At 45.1% G+C, this 16,872-nt stretch overlaps 1 protein-coding gene across 16 annotated transcripts in view; it reads left to right on the forward strand.

Annotated features, from left to right (window-relative positions):
* Positions 1-16,872, forward strand: part of APBB2 (amyloid beta precursor protein binding family B member 2) — a 95,672-nt gene that overhangs the window by 74,691 nt on the left and 4,109 nt on the right. For 12 of the 16 annotated variants that reach the window (XM_087965784.1, XM_087965778.1, XM_026675348.2 and 9 more), the window contains 5 exons: positions 4,935-5,049; positions 8,191-8,278; positions 9,953-10,036; positions 12,096-12,211; positions 16,480-16,659. In XM_087965784.1, the coding sequence (XP_087821910.1) occupies positions 4,935-5,049; positions 8,191-8,278; positions 9,953-10,036; positions 12,096-12,211; positions 16,480-16,659 (583 nt within the window). The remainder of the gene's footprint in view (positions 1-4,934; positions 5,050-8,190; positions 8,279-9,952; positions 10,037-12,095; positions 12,212-16,479; positions 16,660-16,872) is intronic. The other 4 variants (XM_087965781.1, XM_087965785.1, XM_026675350.2 and 1 more) reach the window with 1 other exon arrangement.

Consider the following 16,872-nt stretch of genomic DNA (forward strand, 5'->3'; position numbering starts at 1 on the left):
CCACCATCTTGTGTGCGGTAACGTTCCATTGATTGTCTTTACAATTCGTGTTACTGGTTTTAACACACAGCAGTGGTTCAGTTTAATTGTGGTGCGGTGGCCTAGAGGTAGAGTTCTCGCCTCACAATGAGGAGGCTGTGAGTTCGATCCTAGTTAAAGGCAGATATTTCTGTCTCTGGGCACATTGAGAATACATCTGCCAAACAAAACTCCGCATTGGTGACAGGAAGGGCATCCGGCCAGTAAACACTCAGCTAGCCCCATTCAGTTGCCCCGACTCCACCCCGCAAGGAATTATGGGCTCGTTAAAAGGAGATGACGATGAGTGGTTCAGTTTAATTCAATGGGATGTTGCAGAATTATTGTTAACCGGGGTTTGCTGATTCTGGATTTCAGTCCAGAAATCTGCAACCTACTAAAGCTGAAAATTAATCATCCCTTAACTCGTGTTGAAAAAAGTTAGTGTAAAGTATCTCTGTAAGGGCTTCATAGACATCAGCTCCTGCTAGGGTCTAGGTCACAGTATTTGAGGCACCTAAAGGTAGTCCTCGACTTACAATAGTTCATTCAGGGACCGTTCGAAGTTACAATGGCACTGGAAAGCATGACTTAGGACCGTTTTTCACACTTACGACCGTTGCAGAATCCCCATTGTTCATGTGATTAAAATTCAGATGCTTGGCCACTGACTCATAGTTATGACCGTTGCAGTGTCCCCGGGGGAGGATGGGTCAATGTGATCCCCTTTTGCGATCTTCCGACAAGCAAAGTCAACAGGGAAGCCCAAGATTCACTTATAATGACCGTGTTGCTCACTTAACAACTGCTGGGATTCGCTGAACCCCTGTGGCAAGAAAGGCCGTGAAATGGGGCAAAACTCACTTAACGAATGTCTCACTCAACAACAGAAACTTTGGGGTCAGTTGTGGCCCTACATCGAAGACTACTTGTACGATCATTTAAAGTAATTTGGAAAGTCACAAATCCTTTCTTCAGCCCTTTGCATGGAAGATTTCATAAGCATGTAAGAATAGTATTAGTATTAGTTTATTGTCATTGCACCTCGTACAACTAATTCAAACACCATCTTCAGTGCACATCATGACCATGAAAATAAACACAAACACACATCCTTCACGCTCCACACATTGAACCGAAAACCCCTGACATGGCACCAACACTGCACTATACAGTAGAATTCAAAAGAGCTGGGATAGAAGCTGTTTTTCAGCCAATTTGTCCTTGTTTTTATTATTCTGTACCATCTGTCAGATGGTAATAGTTCAAAAAAAAAAGGGGGTGCCCAGGATGAGATGGATCTTTGAGGATGTTTTGAACTTTCTTAAGGCAGCGGGAGCTATGAAGCTCTTCCAAAGAGGGGAGAGGACAACCAATGATCTTCTGGGCAATGACATTAACCCTCTGGAGTGCTGTCTGCCACTGTGCAATTGGCAAACCCTACACAGGTGCAGTAAGTTAAGATACTCTCTATGGTGCAGCGGTAGAAGGTCACCAGCAGTTTTCCATTCAGTTGTTGCTTCCTGAGAAGTCTCAAGTAGTATATAATCTCTGCTGGACCCTTTTGACCAAGGCTGCAATGTGAGCACCCCAAATCAGGTCCTATTTTATGGTAACACCCAGAAACTTAAAACTGGTCACTTGCTCCACTCAGTCCCCATTGATAAGCAAGGGCTGGATGTCTGATCTGTTCCTTCTATATAGTCCACTATCAGCTCCTTGGTCTTATTGGTGTTGAGGACCAAGTTATTGTCTCCACACCATGAAAGCAACCATTGGTCCACCTCATCTTAGTAGGCAGACTTATCCTCCCTGGAGATGAGTCCCACCACTGTTGTATCGTCTGCAAATGTAGCAATAGTATTACTAGCGTGAGTGGGAATGCAGTCATGCACATAAAGAGTATAGAGTAAGAGACTCCATACGCAACCCTGTGATGTATCAGTGTTAAGAATAAGGGCAGAAGAGGTATGATTACCTAACCCGACCCTCTGTGAGCAGCCAGACAGAAAATCCATAATCCAAAGGCAGATTGAATAAGAAAGTCCAAGGCCTTAACAGATTGTACCTCAAACATATCTTCCCTAAGGGGGCGGGGGCTTGCTGCTCTCTGAGCTTAGTTGTTTTCTTGCAAACCAATTCCCCCCAAAATGCTAAAGGATTGCTGGATGCCTGGCACCAGGGGTGGGATTCTACTGGTTTTGGCCCGGTTCGGCTGAACTGGTAGCTTCGAGGATCATTTGTGAGTGAACTGGCTCACTCCGATGATCAGCTTTTGGGCCTGCCTGCCTGCCCAACAGCTGATCATCGGAGCGAGCCTGCCTCTATTCTGACCTTTATTTCCTGGTTTTCAAGCTCAGCTGCTTCACGCAGCACACCAGATTGCCGCACGCCAGCTGTTTAAACACACAGGGAGATTGCAGGAGAAGGCCGGTAGCAAAACCTCTGCACCTGCGCAAAGTGCGCGCTCACAAAACTGGTTGTTACACCAGTTGAATCACACCCCTGCCTGGCTTTCAGATAAACTGGCCATCGACAGGCATATAGAGATAAGCAACATCTACACACCATTCAAAAGACACAATCCCAAAGACAAAAACAAAATAAAAACACCAAAACACTTCCTCACCAACAGTCAACACTTGGACGAGCAGAGATTAACGCTGACTAATATTAAAACAACAATCAAGAAGTAAACAATATCCCTATCAACTCAGACAGAACAAGCTAACAGGTTAACAACAGCCTAATCAAGGAGCCACCAAGACAACTCTTCACCAAGACTCACAGGGCAAACCCCTCATTTAAAGAGAGAGAAAGGTCTACCTCCTTCTAGGACTGATGATGTTATCTAGTTGGGTCACGAAACGTTTGCAAGAAAATCGCCAAACTCAGATAGCACCGAGAACCCTACAGTTCAACCCCAAGCAACAAATTCCATTGCTAACATTTTCTGTGACAGACTTTATCCAATTGTACAAATTCCCTTCTCTATCTTTAAAAAAAAATCTGCTTTTTAAACACCCCAAAGTTTCATTTAGAGGATTATCGTTTCCATGAATCATGTCAAAGTACCTTAGTGAGAATGCAGGGAGGTTTAAATAGGAGCTATCTCAATTATGCATGTGGGGAAGGAGTGTTTGGGATTGGATGGGACTTGATAGCATTGGAAATAATAACACTTTGTCTTGTTCAGATCTAGTTTTGAATACGGGTTTTGATTTAATTAATAATTGAACTCATTTTAATGTCTCGCCCTTGCCGGAAAGGTTTGATGGCTAATGCTGATGGATCACTTTGTAGCAGACAGCTTCTGGTGCTCTTGAATCCTCCCCAGACATTTATGGTTAATGGATGTGGCTTTTTAAAACAAAAACAAAAAACAAAGACAGTTATCTTCTAGTATAGTTTTCCTGACTGAAAATATATCTGCTGGAAAAAAAAACTCCGCATTGGTGACAGGAAGGGCATCCGGCCAATAAACACTCAACTCCATTCAGTTGCCCTGACTCCATCCCGCAAGGGATTATGGGGTCGTTAAAAGAGGAGGAGGAGGAGGAGGTAGATAGTGTTCCCAACCTGCAAAAAGCAACTTTGCTGGGGTAGTCCAACAACTGTGGGGGATGAATTAAGACTCTGTGAAGGAAGCATCTCAAGAAGATAATTGAAGACATCAGTCCAGCAAGTCCAGAAGTTAATTGAAGGAAGGAGGCTAATCCAAAATGTGGGAGGGATTTTGCATTTTCCCTAAGGGGGACCAGACACCCTCATCAAAATTTAAAGGCCTTGTTTTGAGAGATTCCAGACAAAGTTCGTTTCTTACAGAAGAAAAAATAGCAACCCGATTGGATCCACTGAGAATATTGCCCAATGGCTATTTAATTTCCCACGATAGACTTTTGTCATTTTAAATCCATCCCTGATATATTTCTTTGTTAGTTAACATCAGCCCTTGAAAGCTCATCGTAACAGTTTTTGTTTGAAGCTCTTTTGTTTGTTTTGTGCAGCATTTTATTTTGAGTGGCATGCACAATATTGGGAGAGTTGTATGTGGGTCAGTTGTGTGAGGAAATGTTCCTGATTCTCCATCTTTAACACTGCCAGAAATATTTCAATAGGATTTTACCCCTTGGGTGGAAAAAAAATGGAATTTTAATCTCCCATCAGCTAGAAGGCATGAAGCTGCAGAGCTCTGGATGAATTAGATAAAAGGCCTAGATATTAATATATAGAACACTTGTTTTGTGAACTCATGTATTTTAAAATGTAACTTGTAACTTAATATATATTTATTATGTATATGTATGTGTATGTGTAGATCTATCTATCTCATCCACCTATCTATATCTACCTACCTTATCTTTCTCTTATCTACAGTATCTATCTCAACTATCTATCTTATCTATCTCTTATCTACAGTATCCATCCATCCATCCATCCATCCATCCATCCATCCATCCATCCATCCATCCATCCATCCATCCATCCATCTATCTATCTATCTATCTATCTATCTATCTATCTATCTATCTATCTATCTATCCATACACATATACCCTGTTTCAGAGGTGGTATTCAGCAGGTTCTGACCAGTTCGGGAGAACCGGTAGAAATTTTGAGTAGTTCAGAGAACCGGCAAATACCACCTCTGACTGGAGATTTTACAGTATCCTTCCCCTGCCACGCCCACCAAGCCACGCCCACAGAACCGGCAGTAAAAAAAAAAATTTGAATCCCACCACTGCCCTATTTCCCCCAAAATATGACCTACCCTGAAAATAAGTCCAAGTTTATTTTATACACGTGCGCCCAATATAAGCCCTACACCCCCCCAAAATAAGTCCTAATTGAAATCCCGCCCACTCTCTGAGAGCCCTGTGTTTTAATCTGTGTTTCTTTTTTTGTTCCTTGTCCAGGGATTTCGCCTATGTAGCCAGAGACCGAGAGACCCGGATTTTGAAATGCCACGTATTCCGATGTGACACCCCAGCAAAAGCCATAGCCACCAGCCTCCACGAAATCTGTTCGAAGGCAAGTCCCCTTTGCTTCCTTCAAACCAACCGGTGGGCCTTGAGTGTCTGCTGTTCTTCACGGCCTCCTTCCACCGTGATTCTTCTTTGAGAAAGGGGCGCCAGCTTGTATACAGGTAGTCCTCGACTTAGAACCGTTCGTGGAGTGACCGTTCAAAGTTACCATATTTCCCTGAAAATACGACCTACCCTGAAAGTAAGTTCTAGCTTGACTTTTACAGGTGCTCCCAATATAAGCCCTACCTCCCAAAAAAGAAGGCCTGATTAAGATCCCGTCCACTCCAGAGTGCACGGGTAAAAATGAAGCTAGGGTGGGGATGGCGGGGTGGTGGAGCTGCCCTACTACTTACCTTTGGACAGGTGTAGCCAGGCCTCGCACACCCATTTCTTCTGCAGCCGGCAAGGCTGGAAAGGCTTTCCTGAAGGCCTCTAGCTGATAAAGCTCCGGATCGATCCAGAGCTCTGTTATTGGCTGCAGAGGCCTTCAGGAAAACCTTGCTGTCCACAGAAGAATAAGCTTCTGAAGGCCTCTGACAGCGAAAAGGAGGAGGTTGGGGGCGACTCACGCAAGTGAGGCTAGTCAGTGGATGACATCCCCCGAAAATAAGACCTGAAGCCTTTTTTTGGTGGCAAAAAAATACAAGACAGGGTCTTATTTTTAGGGAAACATGATCCAATGGCACTGAAAACAGGGACCTAGGACTGTTTTTCATACTTCGGACCGTGGCAGCATCCCAGCGGTCACGTGATCTCATACTTACGACGGGTTGCAGCGGTCCCGGAGTCCCGCGATCCCCTTTTGCGACCTTCTGATCAGCACAGACAAACGATTGAAGCCCGATTCACTTAACGGCCGGGTTTTTAATTGAGCCACTGCAGCGATTCACTTCACTATGGTGGGGGTTGGAAGGAAGGTTGTAAAATGGGGCTCACGTGACCCCGGGACCCTGCGACTGTCATAAATGTGAGTCAGTTGCCAAGCACCCAAATGTAAATCACATGACCCTGGGGGATGCCGCGACGCTCGCTCATAAGTGTGAAAAAGAGTCCTAAGTTGCTTTTTTTCAGTGCCGTCGTAACTTTCGAACGGTCATTAAATGAACTGTTGTAAGTCGAAGACTACCTGCACTTTCGATTCTCCCCTTTTCGCAAGACTGAGCCTTGAACCCAAACTCCATGCTCAGCAAAGCCTATTTTTAGCCAGTTCCTTTTTGAAGATTAAGAAAAGGAGATTAAGAAGTAGTCTAGTTCACTGTTAGATTCTGATGAAAACCTAATTAAAAAGGTATACAACTACTTACTGAATTTGACAATGGAAAATCTATCCATATAAAAGGGAAATACCACTCATGCATCATCACAAAAACTCCAGAACCATAAAGCCTACAAACTTGAAATTTGGCACACATGTTCCTCTTGGCTTCTAGGGGCTCACTAAGAAAGGATTTTTCAAAATGACCATCAGAGCATTTAGAGTATTTCCTATATTATTATTATTATTAACACGCTCTGATGCTAAGGAGTTCTACTCCCCCTCCCTACCTGAAAAGAAATCTCTTCCAAATGCAAAAGACAAGCAGAGGAGAGGAGTTTCAGTTTCACTTTTAGTTTCACAGCACCAAGCAGTTGTAGTACAGAACAGTTGAGCTAAGCCACGCCCAGGCTCCTTGTTGTCTTCTTTCTCACACAGCAAATACTCTTTCAGTTTCCAAACAGCCCTCAACTCTCTCACACACTGACAGGACGCTAGCCAGATGAATACCGATGGATGCTGGTAGGCAGAGGCAGAATTTTCCCCCCTTATTTTCCTCCCCAAAAACTAAGCCTGACCACATAGTTTTGTAGTGAACCATGGGTATCGAGCTAATTTATTATATTTTGCTTTTTTGAAAGGTATATTTTAACAAAATAATCAGCAGGCCTTGAGTTTGACACCCCTGTTCTAGGACAACTTGAATTTAAGACCTGGGAGGTCTCTGGGGAGAGCATCCAGAGAACATGGTGGCTTGTTGTTCCCATGGCCTCGTTCAGTTTATGACAGGAGGAACATGAAGCTCAAAGGCTACTAAATGTATTTTCCTTTTGCCCTTTATCTTGGAGACCCCATATTTAGTGATGAGTCACGAACGGGCTTTGTCTTCAGAAACAGGTGGGGTTGCACCTGTTTTATCTGCTTTGTGCATTCGTGTTTGCTGCAGTGTTAAGTCCCATCACTGCCAAAAGCTGTTTTCTAGAATACTTGACTGCAAAATAAATTGTGTCTATTCACACGTTGGTTAAATGCATATGCCTCACAGGCTGACAAAGATCTCCTTGGATCAAAGGAAAATATAACATTCCCCAATCAGTTCTGTCCTGACCTTTCTCCCAACGTCCTGGAGCTGTTGCTCACATAGCATCCCGCCGAGATGCTTCATAAAACCCACGCCTGCGTTAGCTGAATGAAGCTCTTTCCTACAAACAGATTAATATCCTGGACCATTAATGACGTGACCCGCATAAAATTCCAGTGAGATTTTCTCCTCAGAAGTTCGGCACGCGTTCCTACATCAGCTGGGCTTCTTGTAGGCGAAGAATCCCTCAACTAAACTCCATTTTCTATGGTCTAAATCAGGGGTGTCAAGCTCAAGGCCCATGGACCGGATCTGGTGCACAGGATTCTTCAATCTGGCGCTGGGGCTGGGCTGGAAATATCAAAGGACAGGCTTGCAGTGCCTCTGCGGGCCAAAACAGTCCTTGGGGGAGGCCTGCGTGCGCCCTGTGGCCCATTTTCGGCCTCCACAGCCTCTGGCCGAAAACAGACTGCACGGAGACACCTCCCCCCCGCGTTGTCCATTTTTGCCCTCTCTGGCCTCCAGCAGCGCTCTGCCAGCTGAAGAAGGGTCGTGTGGAGGGGCCTCCACGCGGCCCGTTTTCGGCTGGCAGAGTGCTTGCAGGAAGTGTCCCTGCTGCCTCACAAGCCCCACCTCCGGCCGGCCCACGAAGGAGAACTACAATGCTGACTCCAATTCTCCAATGAAGAAACCCAATTTTGATACCTTTGGTCTAAAATGCTGATCCTCGAAAACAAAAGTGGGTGTTAACGAATAAAATTCTCGCCCGAAAAGGGGAAAATAAGTTGCATTCTCCTCCTTTTCTGCAGATTATGGCTGAACGGAAGAATGCCAAAGCTGTGGCTTGCAACCCATTGCAGGAACGGACAAACGTCGTTCTTGAGGTCCCTTTGCAAGGTAAAACCTGTGAGGATGCGTAGGTTTATTGTTGTGATGGAAGGATCTTTGCTTTTTAGGGTCACGATAGAGCAGTTGCAGCAAATAGACAGAGAACTGGTCCTTGACTTACAACCAAAATTGAGATCTGAATTTTCATCATTAAGTGAGACATTCGTTAAGTTCAGTTTTGCCCCATTCGTTAAGTGAGTCACTGCAGTTGATAAGTTAGGAACACAGTTGTTAAGTGAATCCGGCTTTCTCATTGACTTGGGTTGTCCGAGATCACAAAAGGGACACAGCAAAGATCATATATCTGAACCCGTTGCCAAACATCCAAATTTTGATCACTTAACCATGGGGATGCTGCAAAGGTTGTAACTATGAAAACCATAAGTCACATTTTTCTTTGCTGTTTAACTTGGAACGGTCACTAAGAGAACTGTTGTAAGTTGAGGACTACCTGTGTCCATTTTTAATTGAGTCAAAGGCTAGGCCCTTATTTGGAAAGTTAAGGTAGATGTTGGCAAAGGAGGAGCACTCTCCATCCCAAGCACGTACCCGATGGTACAACAATCGTGGCTTTCGGATATTTAGCTTTTTCAAAGATACTGTAGGAGAAGGAATGTAATGGCGGGGTGGCCTAGTGGTGAAGACACTCACCTCCTACTCGAAAGGTCGAGAGTTCAATGTCTCCTAGGGCTCAAAAAAAATATCTGCTGTGAACACCAGGTAGGCATCAGGGAGGGCATCTGGTCAGTAAACGCTCGGCTCCACCCGTTTGCCCAGAGTCTACCCCAAATTAAGGGATTACAGGGATTTTTTTTACTGTAGGAGAAGGAATGGCAGAACCTGGGGAGGGAGGTGTGAAAAGAGGAACCAGCATAGAATCCCTACGCAGTCACAAGTAAACTAACTGCAACCTCCCTTAAATTCCATTGACCCTTATCTAACTCTAACCAGGCGCTGATCATACATTTAGAAGATTTCTGTGCATAGGCTTATAGCCAGGGGTGGGATTCCACTGGTATAACAACCAGTTCGGGGATCATGTGCTTCCTGCTTCGCATGTCAGAAAGGTTTTATACTTAACCTTCTTCTGCATTCCCTGTGACTAAAACAGCTGAGCCGCAGCTGTGCTCTCGCAAAAGGGACTAAAGTACAGGAAAGAGCAGGGGGGAGGCCCACATGCTTGTCGCAGCAAACTGGTTCTCTGCCAGCTGATGTTCGGAGCAAGCAGGTCACACGAACCAGTACGAACCGGTAGAACCCCACTCCTGCTTTTAGCAATAAATCAGTTTAATTGGACCTTGAGGTGTGCATCTGGTTTTTTTTTTCTGCACCTGATAGTCACAGCTGCATTCTGACTAAACCATTCATTGTTTGCAACCCTTGTGCTAGTCAGAAATGTGCGGATGTTGAGATGTGCTTAGGTAAGCTGCTTCCTTGACTCTACCTCATAACTGACACAAGAAGAGAAGGGTTTATTTTACGAAACGAAGATTTATAGCACTCTGTTCCTTAATTCCCCAGATATCAATTAGGATCCTTTTTTAATAGGACTTGGAGCAGAGGTTTATTGGAATCAATATTCTCAGCTACCTGATCTATCACTCTGGCTCCTGGCGTTAAAATAAAGGGAGGTGGCCTGGTGTGAATTGGATGAGATGAAATTGATGTTTTGCTTCCCTGCAGTAGATTTTCCAACACCAAAGACTGAGTTGGTCCAGAAATTTCATGTGCAGTACCTGGGCATGCTACCTGTAACTAAGCCAGTGGGTATGTAAGCGTATTTTTTTTCATGACTATCTATAAATGTGTTTGTGGTGATTCTTCTTCTTCTTCTTCTTCTTCTTCTTCTTCTTCTTCTTCTTCTTCTTCTTCTTCTTCTTCTTCTTCTTCTTCTTCTTCTTCTTCTTCTTCTTCTTCTTCTCCTCCTCCTCCTCTCCTCTCCTCCTCCTCCTCCTCCTCCTCCTCCTCCTCCTCCTCCTCCTCCTCCTCCTCCTCCTCCTCCTCCTCCTCCTCTTCCCCCTCCTCCTCCCCCTCCTCCTCCTCCTTTGCCAAAAGCCATATTGGTGTTGTAGTTAGAATGCAGTATTGCAGACTAACTCTGCTGATTGCCAGTAGTTCGATACTTACTGGCTCTCTCAGCCTCCCATCCTTCCGAGGTGGGTAAAATGAGGACCCAGATTGTTGGGGGCAAGAGGCTGACTCTGTAAACCGCTTAGAGAGAGCTTTAAAGTACTGCGATGTACTATATAAGTCAAAGTGCTATTGCTATTCTTCACCACCACCACCTCATCCTCCTTTACTGTTTCAGGTGTCTTTGAGATTGCTGAGGTAATCCTATCCTATCTCTAGCTTTTTGTAGACTTGCTAAAACGAGGTAACTAATATCTTTAGTAGTGTGGATCAAGGAAGTGACAGGTATATCGTAAAGCAGGGGTGTCCAACCTTGGCAACTTTAAGACTTGTGGACTTCAATTCCCAGAATTCCTCAGCCAGCTTTGCTGGCTGAGGAATTCTGGGAGTTGAAGTCCACAAGTCTTAAAGTTGCCAAGGTTGGACACCCCTGTCGTAAAGGATATAATTAGTTTTTCTATGATTTGGGAATTGCTGGAAATTTGGAAGAAGGCTAACAGGATTATATCTGTCAAGGCGAGAAGAATAGCAAAGTTTTCAAGAGTTGTGCATTCAGGTTTTATCTAATTTGATTGTCACTAAACTGGGGAATTACGCTGGGGAAGATAAAACCTAAGATCACACACTATTCCCCCTAGCATTCTTAGTCAGATACTAATTGGGGGGTCCTTCATGATCTCTGAGCTTGGTTATTTTCTCACAGACATTTCATGACCCAACTAGGTAACATCATCAGTGCTGACTTCATAACTTATCATCTGATGTGCGACAAAAGTTAACTGATGAAGTTCCCTGGTTGGGTCATGAAATATCAGCCAGAAAATCATCAAGCTCAGACAGCACCAAACCACTCCACAGTTCCACCCTGAGCTACAAATATTCTACCAATACTGAATTTTATGGAATCCACATGACCCAAGCTAAACAGATTTGCTAGGTTCATAAAGGTAAAGGTAAAAAGGTTCCCCTTGCACATCCATGCTAGCCATTTCTGGCTCTAGGGGGCAGTGCTCATCTCTGTTCCAAAGCCGAAGAGCCAGCACTGTCCGAAGACATCTCTGTGGTCATGTGGCTGGCATTGCTAAACACCGAAGGTGCACAGAACGCTGTTACCTTCCCACCAAAGTGGTCCCTATTTTTCTACTTGCATTTTTTTTTTTACATGCTTTCAAACTGCTAGGTTGGCAGAAGCTGGGACAAGGAACGGGAGCTCACTCCATTACACGGCTTTCTGATTGACAAGCTCGGCTTCTTATCCACTGAGCCACTGTGTCCTTTCATACAACACATTATGTTCATAAAACACATGAAACCACTCAAAATCGAAACCCCCAGCGAGAACTTAATATATGGTGGGAATGCACACCCTAAGTGGCCCACAGAGTTTCAAGCCCAGCTCTAAGACCCAGACTGCATTGCATTTGTAAAGCCAATGGGCAGGGTTTTTTTTTCATTCAGAGAAGGTTCCCACAGCAGCTTAACGAAGATTAGTAACTTCAGGAGTTAAAACCTAGATGATACAGTGGCAGAGAGAAACAGATTGGAGGGAGAGAAGGAAAAAAAGAAGCATGCTTGAGTCTAAAGTTAAAGTTAATCTGGACCAGAGAAGAATGTTTGAAGCAAAGGAAAACCCAACATGTTGTGAATCCCTCTAAAGTTCTAAGGTTGTGTGTCTGTTGTCTCTGTTCTTCTGAAGGTATGGACATGTTGAACGGGACTATAGAAAGTCTGATGGAGTCCTCCAACCAAGAAGAGTGGACACCTGTCACCATGAATGTGGCTGATGCTACTGTCACTGTCATCAGCGATGGAGTACGGTTCCTTCAACTTGTCCTATTTTAATGCTAGGATTTTAACTTGACCCAACAACTTTATTTATTTATTTTTGCAGTAGTGGTGTCGTGCCCCTGTCGGAATCCGATTCGGAGGGGGAGGCCCAACAGCCTACAGGGAGTGGGAGTGTGGCTCCCTTGGCTGTGGAGGAAACTGGGAAGGGCAAAGGCCGGCTGGGCAGAGCAGGAGAGAGGTAGAACAAGGGAGAGGTAGAACAAGGGAGAGGGAATTCAGAGGAAGACCTAGGCCCACCCCCTCTTCATCCTAGGGCACGCAGGGAGAAACGGAGAAGGGAGCAATGTGAGTTGCATGGCTTACTGGGAAGGAAAGGGCCCTGATTCCCTTCCTTAGCTGCAGCTGGTAACACAGTGTTTAAAAAGGGAAGTTACGCGCAGCAACCTGTTGGGAGCAAATTGTGAATTTATCTGGTATAGCCGTGGCTTATCTGCGTTCCTGGCGTCCTCCCAACTGTGTGAGTTTTGCCGTACTTTCAAGTCTGAAATTCCTTCTCCTGCCCTGTCAAGTTAATTACTGCAACTTGGTTTGTTTGAATTTTTAGTTACAGTTTGTATGTTCCTTGTTTTGGATTGAATTTTCTCCAGTTAAAGACTGTTCCTGGGAGAGCTTTTCTCCAGCCAAAGGTAACCTGGCAAAGTTGGAGATAATAAAGGGACTCTTCTTGCCTATTTGACTGTGTTGCCTTTGTACCACATCCCGGGTCATCACAAGTGGTGAATATTTGTACTTCGGGTGTAGGTAGAGGGTGGAGTTTTGTTTTCAGAGCTTGTGGGATGGTTTCCGAACATTTCGTTACCAGGTTCGGTAAGGTCTTCTGCGGAGTTTAGGGGATGTCACTGTTGGTGGTGTTCTCCTTATAAGGGCTTCGTATCAGTGGTGGCATTCTACCAGTTCGGCTCAGTTCAAGCAAACCGGTTTGTTCCAACGATCAGCTGCTGGGCCACCCCACCTGCCCCGGCTCCATACTGACCAGTATTTCCTGCTTTTCAACCTCAGCTGCTTCACGCAGCACGGCGGATTGCCGCGTGTCAGCAGTTGAACACAGGGAGAGTGCAGGATTACAGGAGAAGGTCCGTAGGAAACCCTCTGCGTGCGCGCAAAGCGTGCCCACCAAGCCACACCCACCGAACCAGTTGTCATGCTCTTGTTGGAGTCTGACTCTGAGGGAGAGATTGAGGAGCTGACAGGGAGTGGGAGTGTGGCTCCGGTGGCTGTGGGAGAAACGGGGGAAGGGCACAGTCCGGCTGGGCATTCAGAGGAAGACCCAGGGCCATCCCCTCTTCATCCTAGGGCATGCAGGGAGGAATGGAGAAGGGAGCAATGTGGCTTACGGGAGAGGAAAGGGCCCTGACCCCTTTCATTAGTTGCAGCTGGGAAAACAGGATATAAGTGGGGCATTTTAAATAGCTCTTTGCTGGAAGCAAAGCGTGCCTTATCTTGGTCAAGCCTTATCGGGGTTTTGGTGTCTTCCCAACTATGGTTTCTGCATTATCTTGTGGAAGTCTGCAATTTATCATCCTGACCTGCCGTGTTAATGACTCCAGTGTGGTTTGTGTTGGGTTTTTCTTTACTTCTAATTATCTTTACTTTTGGTTCGGACTGCATTTACTCTCTTCGTAGTCTGTTTTTGGAAAAGTTTGATATAATTATCAAACTTTAATTGGACATTGAGGCCCAAATTGGAGGCATTAAAGGGAATTTATTCTACTTTTGTGACTGTGTTATTTTTGGGTCATCACACCGCTGGTAAAACAAGTTGAATCCCACCACTGCTTCGTATGGTCAGTAGGTCTTGTGATGTGGTCACATCAGGTGAGGGTCCTCTCAGGTGAAGGGCTTGTGATGGGTCAGGTGTGGTCATGTGAAGTGAGGGACTTGTGATGGGGAGGTTATGTCAGGTGATATTCCTGTTGGGTCAGGGTCTTGTGATGGGTCTTTTGATGGGTCAGGCGAGGGTCTTGTGATGGAGAGGTCACATCAGGTCAGCATCATTGGGAGGTGAACTGCTGGTGGAGGGAGCTTTTGTGGGTTGGTTGTCTCTGGAGGGCTGTGCGGTTGATTTGGATTTTGAGGGGTTCATAGCAGAGGTGGGTATTCAGCAGATTCTGACCAGTTCTAGAGAACCAGTAACGGAAATTTTGAGTAGTTTGGAGAACTGGCAAATCCCGCCTCTGACTGGCCTTGCCCCCATCTATTCTCTGCCTCCCAAGTCCCAGCTGATCGGCTGGGTCTTCTTTGGTTGCCCTGCACAGGAGAACGGAGCTGGAAAGCAGGTTAGTGGGGTAGGGAGGGAAGGGGGTTTTGAAGTATATCCTTCCCCCAGGATTGGGGAGAGAATGGAGATTTTACAGTATCCTTCCCCTGCCATGACTACCAAGCCACACCTACCAAGCCAAGCCACGCCCACAGAACCGGTAGTAAAAAAAATTTGAATTGCATCACTGGTTCGTAGGCTGGTTGTATATCAAGGTGTCTGTTGATGGAATAGCTTGTGAAGTGCCCCAGGCTCTGATAAACTCACGAGCGTGGCGGGTGGTGGCGTGGCCAATGATTTTTCTGTGGCTCCAATCGAACTGGTGCTGTTTTGCTGTCGGTGGGGTAGAGATTCAGGATTTGGGATCGTGGCGTTTGACGGCCAGCGCTTGTCCACGGATCCCGTTTTTTTAATGGATGTGATGTTGGTCCCGTGTAGAATTGGTTGCAATGCTTCCAGTTGATTTTGTAGATCACATTGTTTCTTTCGTCCTTCGGTACCTTGTTTTATTTTATTTTTTTCTCTTTATTTTTTTTATCCAAGCCTTTTAAGGTTATGGGCGAAACGCAGAAAGATCTGTCTGTAGTGTCAGTCGAAACAGATTTAGCGGTGACAATGGATAATTTGCGCTGCATTTTCAACACACACACCCCATCTCCCATGTGCTACTATCTTCACTTACAAAAATAGCCAAATTGTCGATTTAATTAGCATTCCAAAAATTTTTTTTTTAAAAAAATAACCCTTGAAATCAGCGAGGCTTTCAACGGTAATTATCCCAGATTTAGGGAGAGAAAATTAAATGAATTGCATCGATCCTGCCTACAGTCTTAATTAACTGGAAAGTTAATTAACTTGAACTAGGCGATTAAGCCATGGTATGCGGCCCATGGAGCGTGTGTTCTTGCCACCTATGTACAGAAATAATGAAAAATTAAGTATGTTTTGCACCCCAGGGCACTATTTCTCAACCGTGGCTATCTTAAAGATGGCCAGATTCCTCAGCAAGCAGTTTGAAGTCTACACAACATAAAGTTGCTTAGGTTGAGAAACATTGCCATAGGTATCCAGCCCAAGCAGTAAGGGGGTTTTTTTTAAAGATTTTTTTTTTTAAATTCCTACAAGGTGCATAAAACGTTAGTAATGCACCTAGAAGTTATATAAATTTTATAACACATTCCAGTCACTGGATATTTTAGTGTCAACTCCTTTAAGAGCCTCCACTAGGATAATGAATGATGTCAAATTGAAATATGTGGTCGACACCTTTGTGAGTATGTGTGCATGCATCTGAAGGATGTTGTGGCCCGCCAGCAGTCAGCAGAGCTGGTGGCAAACTTGGACAGTGAGGAGGTTGGGGAGGAACATGGGGCAGTCCTGGAGTCTGGGGAAGGCTCTGACGAGGGCTTTGCATCAGAGGCAGAGATGGGGCCAGGGCCGTCCGACAATTATCAGCTGCCTTCGGAGTTGGAGGTCAGTGGGGAAGACAAATAGCTGGAGCCTGTTCCCAGTATGCACATGCACAGAGCTGCTAGGAGAAGGGCACAGTTAAGGAACAAGGGTTGACTCAGGAGTAAAGACACAAGTGGACGGGGAATGGCCCCTCTCATAGGGAATAAAGAGGAGCAAAAGGGGAGTGGGGTTTGCAGAAGACAATTAGTTTGTTTAATTAGTGTGAAGATTTGTTCGTGACTCTCAGAGACTCCTTGCCAAGTATTTCCTTGTACAGCATTGCGCTTGGAAGCTATCGCCCTGGCAACTCTCCAAGCCAGTTAAGGTCTGTGATTGTAAATCACTCTTGAAAGACTGTTTGCTGGATGTGAATGATAGGAATTCACATTAACCTAAATAAAAGGGGTTTTATCGGAACAAGTAGTCTGCATCGTGATTTTTGTGAAGCCTAGGTCAGAACCGGGTAACTGAAGCCAAGCCCCTTTTTATTTGTTAATGGCAACAAATTTTCCTTCACACCTAGGATGAAGAGGAGATTGTGGTGGAATGTCGTGTCCGCTTCTTGTCCTTCATGGGCGTGGGAAAAGACGTACATACCTTCGCCTTCATTATGGATGCAGGAAACCAGCATTTTGAGTGCCATGTCTTCTGGTGTGAACCCAATGCTGGCAACGTCTCCGAGGCAGTTCAGGCTGCTTGTATGGTAAGTAGGATGGTTCTATAAATAGTAGCCTACTCTGTTAAGATACAGCCTTCAAATGGCTTCTACTGTACTGCCTTAAAATGGTTTCTACTGTATAGCGCTATGGAGTTGCCATGGTAACAGCTTCACAGTACTCCACAAGGGGGCTCTCTCTGGTAAGGGGAAAAATCCAACGTTAGAAATTACATTTGTTCCGGACATTTTCAACAAGGC

Source organism: Notechis scutatus, chromosome 4 (genome assembly GCF_049901735.1).
Source record: "Notechis scutatus isolate UNSWTSFEM ecotype Mainland chromosome 4, rNotScu1.2, whole genome shotgun sequence".
Lineage (NCBI taxonomy): Eukaryota > Metazoa > Chordata > Lepidosauria > Squamata > Elapidae > Notechis > Notechis scutatus.